General features: G+C 34.0%; 1 protein-coding gene across 2 annotated transcripts; it reads right to left on the bottom strand.

Moving 5' to 3' along the window:
• Positions 1–4707: 4707 nt before the first annotated feature.
• On the bottom strand, positions 4708–8515 carry LOC126617400 (transcription factor bHLH123-like). Of its 2 annotated transcripts, none has more exons than XM_050285463.1 (7): positions 7995–8515; positions 7235–7844; positions 6950–7039; positions 6755–6820; positions 6496–6561; positions 5470–5523; positions 4708–5314 (listed from the first exon to the last, which is right to left on the bottom strand). In XM_050285463.1, the coding sequence occupies exons 1-7, from the start codon at positions 8303–8305 to the stop codon at positions 5165–5167; spliced, it is 1347 nt and encodes a 448-aa protein (XP_050141420.1). In that variant the 5' UTR covers positions 8306–8515; the 3' UTR covers positions 4708–5164. The 2 variants fall into 2 exon arrangements, with proteins under 2 accessions (XP_050141420.1, XP_050141419.1); XM_050285462.1 differs by having other exon boundaries at positions 6950–7057; positions 7995–8514.
• Positions 8516–8840: the final 325 nt, after the last annotated feature.

Genomic DNA, 8840 nt, shown 5'->3' with positions numbered 1-8840 from the left:
AAAAGAATAATACTTAGCTCTTTACATGTAAATGATGAAGATTGTTGTCAAAACATTTGAAAACTCTCTAAAATGTGAAGTTAGCAACTTTGTCATTTGCCATATTTCATTTTGCGAAGATATAAGACACCTTAATTATAAGTTATAGGTCATTCTGCTCAATATCATGTAGGTGTTGAGTCAAAACATTTCATGCGTTTTTTTTGTCTTGTTGGATAAAAAATTGATGCTAACTAATCTATTTATCAATGTTATCGTGTTTACTTTGACACATAAACATTGCCAAATACTATAAGTTATAACCACTATGACTAGAACCAGTGGCGAAGCCAGGAATTGTCGACCGGAGGGGCGAAACTTAAAAGCGTAAAGGGTTCTAAAACAATGTAGACAATCAAATTCTTTACATAGTAGACAATAATATACCAATACAAAAAAATTACAATTATTGTTAGCGATATTTTATGTTATGACTAATAACTAAAAAGTTACAGTCTCGTAATGTATTAATGCTAGAGTAACTTTATTATATGACTAATAACTAATTAAACTAACAATTCAATTACTCAATATCAGTAATTATATAAATGATTCAATAATTCAAATTATCAATAATCAACAAATTCATCACTAATCTTCATTCATCAATATTCATTCATATCAATATCAACAATTTCATTCATCAAATGGTTCATATCAATAATTAATAATAAATAACAACATTACGCTATAATTCTATGCAATGCAATTAATTTCCAATCCACAAAAACCCAACCCAAATTTTCACTTTTTATTGTTTCGGGGTTATAAAAAATTGAATTGAGTCAGCAATGGAATTAAAGACAGTACAAAAAACGACGGCATAATCGTTAGTGAGGATGTCACTGCAATTGCCGCCGCCGTTGCCGCTAGACCACCTCTGGGAGCCGTACGATTTCTACTAGCAGATCCACCACCACAACCCAGCGAGGCAACGAAGTTTCAATCCTTGTCGTTAGGCTCGAACACAAGATTCTCGAGTTGCACAGGTACAAGCCCGCGAGGAATCAGAAACGAGACACTCAATTGGGTGGCTGCGAAACCAATGGAGAAATGAAACAGATTGGTAATGGCTGAAACGGCGCTGTTTTGTTTTAAAATTTTTAAGCCCAAAACGACGTCGTTTTGGCCTGGATTTAAAAAAAAAAAAACAACAGCAATCTGCTGCTGCTCCGCGCAGCAGAACAGATTGCCCAGCAAAAACAGAGGAGAAGATGAACCAGGGTTTTCCGACGAGGCGCGAGGGGAGTGGCGAACCCAGCTCTCCAATGGTGTTTCCCGGCGAGGGGAGTGGCGGTGGCCACTCCTCGCCCTCACGTGGCTTCGCCACTGACTAGAACCCTCTCGTCTATAAGACTAATAAAATTATCGGTCATAGCGTAAGGGTAGAGATGGTCAATAGGTATCCATTTAGTTACATGGAGGTCCATTTAAGTGTAGATATGTATTCATTGTGATGGTGAGTAGTGTTTGTGCTGTAAAATACTAAAACCGTGGTTGAAAAACAAAGCAGAAAACCTCTAATTCTACAATGTTTTGTTAAATTCAAAAGTTCATATATAAAAGAAACCAAAATGATAATAGTATCCTCTCTCTACGTAGGTTTTTGGTGTCAAAAGCATGTTACTTGTGTTACAGCTTACACGAGAATTTTTAATTACTTGTGTTAGAAGGTGATACTTTATCCCAAGCAATAGTCAACTAAAAAATGGTTCTCTTTATTTTGATTTCGAACTGTGCAGAGATTTCTTTCAAGGGGATGAAGTATTTTTTGAGTAAAATTTCTTTTACAGTATATTTATTTTGTTCTGAAATAAGTTTGATGAAAGAGATGTAGAAACTAAAATGGTATCCCCAATTGGCAAATTTTGTTTTATGTATTAATATAGGTGTTCTATTCAAGGGGAGAGAAGGCAACAATAGAACTCTTGCTACAAATACAAAGACAAATATGTTATCAATAAGCAAGCGGCCCTCCACCACAGTGGTGGAGAGGAGTGTTGCCCTGGCATCACGACGTGGATTTGAAGTTGACTCCCTAATCTAATATTTAACCTAACAAATCTATCATTTGACCAAAAAAAATATTACCAATGAAATCTGGCTTTGAAACATTCAATTTCTATTTCGTTACAAAAGTTTGACTTATGAGTTCAAATTTAATGGATGACAATTGTCAGTCAAATATTTTCTATAAGTAACATTGTAATACCATATTTGTTTTTATCCAAGCGAACGGCATTCTAATCCAATCTAAATCACATCATGAACGACATTCACATTATCAACCAGTCCCATGTATATGAGATTCACACTTCCAAACGAGCCCTTAATTCGCGATATGAGATTTACACTCTCAACAAGTCCTCTCATGCTGAATCACTCAACGTATATGTGAATTAAAAGAACCCTGTATAACCCACATTAGAATGAAATAAAAAAAAAAAAAAACCAATTATGGGAAAACAATTTAAAAGCCCACCACATGAAATAGATGCGAGGGGAGGGGGGAGTAGACCCGACAGTTTCTGACACGACACGAAAATAACAGATTTCGGGTCAACACGATAACTAATTGGATCATTATCGAGTGACCCGTTAATAACGGATTCTTAACAGGTATACATGCGGGTAACACGTGGGTAACCCGTTTTGACCCGTTAAGAAAAACATTATTTGGATAATTTTAAAGTTTAATGACTAAAAGATTTATTATAAAATACAATAGCCATATTAATACAATATATTCTATATTAAATATATAGTTTTGTATTATTATTCTATATAAGTTTTAAAAAAAAGTTTTAGTCATTATTTATTTTTATTATGAGAGTTCCTTATTATCATTACTAGGATAAATTTTACTTAACATGTTGTTGTCCAAAATTAAAACAAACTAGTATAGTATTTGTATAGGCAAGAACTAAGAAGACATACATACAAGTATGAAAAATGTGAAAGAATATATAAACACTCGTGATTCATCATTATTCCTCCACGAGTAGATAATGGTTACACTTACATTATCGTTTAGATTTTTAAAATCCTCCAAACCTTCATGAATAATGTTTTTTATTTGAGGGAAAAATTAATAAAATTAATAATAATTATGTAGAAGTGTAAAAAATGTAAAATATATATATATACAATCACTCATAGTGACAAGCTTTACAACTTTCATGAAGGGGTTAGCTTCGAAATCCAACACTATAATCCATAAACCTTAAATTTATATTTAACTGTTGATTGTCATTTACACTTTATTCTTCTTACTGAATTTCATTTTTTAGATTTTCTTTTTTGAAAACATGATCATCTGGCGCATGTAAGAAGATGAACGGTTTAGATCTTTGATATCACGTTTCGATATTTACGGTTAACTGAAATATGAGTCGATGTCATATAGTTTGTAGAAACTTTATAAACATCAAGCAATATTTTCACTAACCATAAAACTTTGAATATAATATCAACGATCCAAACCGTTCATCTTTCTGCATCCTCTAATAGATCATGTTTTCAATACAGAAACTCTGAAAAAAACAAAATTTGATGAGAACAATGAAGCGTAAATGTAAACAACAATCAATGGTTAAATTTTGATCTATGATTTATATGATTATAGTGGCAAATTTCGAAGTTAAACTCTTCATGAAAGTTGTAAAGTTTGTCATTACAAGCGTTTATATAATTTTTCTATATTGTTTACATTTCTACATTAATTAAAAAACTATTAAAGACTTTACTTAATTAATTAAGCTATTAATTAATTTATACCCATTTTGTTTCAGAAGCAATGGATGCTAGAGATTCAGATTCTAGTAAACCTTAGAGATGAGGAGTCCATGGAGATTATAATGGGAACAGACTGAGATCTTGGAAATGAAAGTATAGACAATACAAATACGAGTCTTGCAAAGAAAAATGCTAGAGCAATCAATTTAGGTAAGCGAAAATATACTTAAAAGAAAAATGCGTTTTTATGTTTTGGATGTGGCAATATGGTATGTATATACTTATTTAGTATTATGTTTTTCATTTGGTTATTTATTGGTTTAAAATATATTTTTCTTAATGAGTAACGGGTCCGATCATTTTACCTATTAATATTATTGGGTCAATTTCGAGTCGGATCATTTTACCCATTTATTTTAACGGGTATTACACGAAACGACTTGTTAAAATATAGGGTATGATACGAAAATGACACAAACACGAAAAATAGGACACGAATGTCAGATCTAAAGGGAGGGACCATTCCCAATTTACAGAAGACCATATGAGGATAGAAAATATATCTATGTATGGAAAAAGAAGAAAGTTTGGACCTCTCTCTACCTCCCAATGGAAGCCCCTCAATGTGACCATTCGACAAAAAGCACAGATCATGACTTGATAGCATCTAAAAGAAAACATCTAGTTTTAATAACAAAATTGAAATCCAAAAACAAATTGTAAATAAACCTGAAAGGAGGTGCACTGGGCCATCTTCTGACTTCCACTAACATATTCCCATCACATAAAATAATAAAAAGTGAGATCTCCAAGCAAATGCCATCCCCACACTTACTCACTCCCATTTTTCTAAAAATTCAATTATTCCTTCCAAATCTTCTCCATCTTCCTTTTGGTGTCAAACTAAAGGTAGTGCCAGCTCTATTCACCATATAGCAACAAGGAATAAAAGCTTCTTTATCTTTTTATATTAAAATCAGCTCCTATAACAACAATTTTTCTCTCTAAAACTAATTCATCATAAACTTTCCCTAAATTCAGCATCTGTTCTTATTCTTAATCCACCTCCTAATCATAATTCTTCAATTATTACAACAATTAATATGCTCCAATTGGTCCCTATTGGCCAGCCTGCATCATTCTGCCTGTAGCTGGCCCAACAATTTCATGTTCTTTGGAGGGTCATTCGCCTTTTCTCATGTCCCTCACCAGTTTTATTACTTCTTTCCATCCCAGACCAGGTCACAAATGTAAGCATATCTCTGTTTGTTTCCCTCCTCTCTTTCTCGTTCGCCTTATCATTCCCTACTCAGTTACGGTTTGATAAGATACATACAAGTACGTGTCCTATGTACGTACATACATAATTAATCAAACATTTCTCTTTGCTCTATCTGTAAGTTCCTCCAAATGTAGGTGTCCAAAAATCAACTGTTGTCTCATGTGTCACCGGGAATGTGCTCGAAACCGGTACTAAACACAGCCCTCTGCTACTAAGATCTTGCTTTGGACCATCGGGGTCCTTAGATTTATCAGACATCTGTATTGACAGGTAAAAGAAAAATTGCAGGTACAAATTAATCTACAGGAGATTAAAAAAAATATTTAGTAGTACCAAGAAACTGATTGCACCTATTGGAATCATTACATAGGTATTATTTTTTCAGGTAGCAGAAGAAGGAGAATACAATATACCTGCTGCTGGTGTTGTATGGCAGTTCCACTTTTCATGTATGGGGTGCTTAAAACCTGATATTATAAGATCAAAACATATTATATATACATTATTATTTAGCTAAACCACTATAAACTAATAGCTTTGGGATAAAGAAATCTATTAATTTAACAGAATATTAAATAAACAATAAATTATTCGTTTATTAATTTATAATTAATTAATAACTTATTAATTTATCAAGGTATTTCTTATTTTCTTAAATATTGTACACATATTTCATTTCTCATTTTACGAACAAACAAATTCTATGTATTTGTTTAACCAAGCAAATTCATGAATTTTACATATTTTCTTTCAAAAATAGAGTGTACATTGTTTTTTTAACAAAAAAAAAAAGGGACTTAGAGTGTACATTGTTTTTTTTAACAAAAAAAAAAAGGAACCAGCTAGTTGCTTCGCCACGGCAATCCACCCTTCTAAGGGCCAGGAAAACTCATAGAGACATTTCAACCTATCCCTGGTCATTATCGTCCGATTCACCAGCGGCAGGAATTGAACTTATGACATGTACTATATTGTTCCATTTGATGAACATTTAACCAAACAAAAAATCTAGTTAAATATGGATGATAGTTCTAATAATGGAGGCCATTTCGCGAAAAAAAAAGCTCTCAAAGCCGTGATGACATTGATAACTTTTTGTTGTAGTATGAGAAAACCACACTTAAACTTCTTATCATGTTAAAAAGAGTTAGAGATGAGATATAAGGTGACATCAATTTCAAAAAGAAACAAACAATGATTAAATCATATTTTAGGAAGGCCTCGTAATAGAATCATAAACATTATGTATCATAAAATTATTAATGTATATATTATATGGGACCTACATGAAATTTTTATAATGCATTACTGAATTATTAATAAAATGTTATCCCAAATCGAGACCGGTCAAAAATATTATTTAATCGAAGTCATTAGTTTATCAAAGTTCTATGTATGCTTAAGGTGGTGCATATACACTATAGCTTTATAAGACTTACATTAACTTGTTCATGGAGGAACTTGATATATTCGATGGCTTCAGAGAGTACTGAGGCTGTATCAGTCTGACACACAATAACATGATTATTTAAAATCATTATACACAATCAAAGTTTTCATTTTATACTTTGAAAAGATAAAAATAAAGTAACGCACACTTTTTAAATTCAGAAAGAGAATGATATCTCACTCTCTAGCTAGCTAGCTCTTTGTGAAAGTAAAGAAGATAGATAGCGTTTTGGAGCTAAATTTACTTACCTTTCCGAAAGGTGAAACCAATTGTTGGAGGGCAGTGATTCTGTCCCCCATCTTCTCTTTCCTCACCTAAAACCAAGCTACAAGTTCTCATCTATGTCTATGATAAAAGAAAAAGCTCAACACAATTCATCGCTAGCTTCTTGTCAAACCAAAATGAAAAAATGAAAAAAAAGGTTGATTGCTCATTTTGTGTACCTTAAAAGCTGGCAAAGGCGATGAGGTTTCATTCCGAGGCCTTTTGGATACTACTTCACTCCCACTTTTCTTCCCCACTGCACCCGATTCCTGAACTTCAGATATATTCTGCTCAGCCCAATATTTAACATGTTAAATGACTCCAATCATTACAATCAAAACCCTAATCATGATGATTATGAAACGGAATTCTCGAACTGTTGCTTGACATATAATGTTGCAATGTATAATGTTGGTTCATTCCTTAATTGATTCCACTGATTGTCTTTAACAACAATTGCATACCTTTGGTTTTTCATCAAATCGTGCCGTGGGAAATTGTGGCTGCAATGAGGGGAAAACGTTTGGCCGGACGTCTTTCATGGCGGCCTCATGAGGTGCATTCCAAAAGGGAGCATTATTAGAAAATTGTAAATGGCTATGAGGAGGTTGTTTGGGAGGTGATGTTCTCACAAACTGGGGGACTTTAGACCAAGAAGGCAATAGCTCACTAGAATTATTAATTCCATAATTTCCTTGATAAGGAAAACTGATGGTTGCCGAATTAGGCTGCTGAGGCTGACTATCATGATGAGGTCCTAGTATTCCTTGCAATATTGTAGACGGGCTTCCGTACAGAGCTGCTGATGCTGAATCCATTTGAAAACTAGAAGGCAATCCTTGACATGTCACTGTGCTTTCCCCGGAGCTGTACTGAGGGCTAAACTGTGTTTGGTCTAAAGAAAATCCCCGGTTCATTTGCTTAAACTCGTTAGAAGAGTCCCCACAACCACCAGCAAACAACTTATCCCTCCATTGGAGCTGTTGGTCACTTTCTTGCTGAAAGTTAGCAGTACTGGAGTTCATGTTTTCTTGTAGTATTGATCGAAAACTAGTCTCCGCCTTCTCACCGCGACTGTACACATATCAAGTTATACAAAAATGAATGAAGTGAAAGACAAAATCCCTTTTAGGCTTCTATATATTGAGCACCATGATCAAGTTGTATATATTTGTTATCCAAGAAATAAAATCAAATAATAGTAACTGTTATTTTTGGACTTACAATAAGGCTTGGTTCCAATCTGTGGCCTGAGAGGAAAGCCCTAAAGCCATCATATGTAAGTTGGGGTCGCCGCCGCTCGCAGAGTCAGACCCTTCTTGCAGCTTGTGAGTATCATGGAAGACCATAGAAGAAGTACCTGAGACCGACCCGGAATCCATAGAAGACCTAGCCTTGATGTCAACCATGTCAGGTTGCCATCCAAAGCTTCCCAAGCTATTCAGGCTCGAAGATGGGGGCGATGCCCCCGTCTCGAACCTGGTTCTTGAAGATGAGTCCCACCAGTTTCCAGGTGTCTGAAATTCATCTGCCATGGCTAACTGCAAATCAAAATAATTATACTGGTTGATGACCAACGGTTGCTGAAGTGGTATTCTTTACTTTTGTTCTTGTTGTCTTCAACCTCTTGGACACTACTTGTTTGTGTGGAATCTACAAAGCTGTGGTTTCATAAAATGATGATGAAAGCGGTTCGCTGCATCTCAGAAGTTTATATATATTTATATTAGGTGAAGTTCAACCATTTGGGTGTGAAGGAATGAAAGAAGTAACCGGAATGTAGTTGACATTTCAGGGGGGTGATGATTAGACAAATGAAAGGACCATTTCTAATTAGAGTTAACTCTCCAATTTGGTGAGTCATTGGGTTTAGTTCACTTTGTTGAATTAGGTCTATTCAGTAATTATCAACATTAGTTTTTTTTATTATCTTTTTATTAAATTGTGGTAAATATCATGCCTTATTTATTGATTTATTTATCTTATACTCAATTCTAGAATTTAAATTGTGATAAATATCATGTATGTTGTAGGCATATAATTTACTGAACAATTATGGATTATGGAGGC

The sequence above is a fragment of the Malus sylvestris genome, chromosome 3, assembly GCF_916048215.2.
Source record: "Malus sylvestris chromosome 3, drMalSylv7.2, whole genome shotgun sequence".
In the NCBI taxonomy this organism is placed as follows: Eukaryota; Viridiplantae; Streptophyta; class Magnoliopsida; order Rosales; family Rosaceae; genus Malus; species Malus sylvestris.
This window is presented reverse-complemented; position numbering and strand designations above follow the sequence as displayed.

What these genes read in the sequence shown, in the direction of transcription:
- LOC126617400 (XM_050285462.1), bottom strand. Translation starts at nt 8,305, where the DNA reads ATGGCAGATGAATTTCAGACACCTGGAAACTGGTGGGACTCATCTTCA. An exon ending in GATTGGAACCAAGCCTTATT is followed by an intron (nt 7,845 to 7,994) that starts GTAAGTCCAAAA and finishes ATATGTGTACAG; the next exon opens with TCGCGGTGAGAAGGCGGAGA. An exon ending in CGCCTTTGCCAGCTTTTAAG is followed by an intron (nt 6,821 to 6,949) that starts GTACACAAAATG and finishes GCTTGGTTTTAG; the next exon opens with GTGAGGAAAGAGAAGATGGG.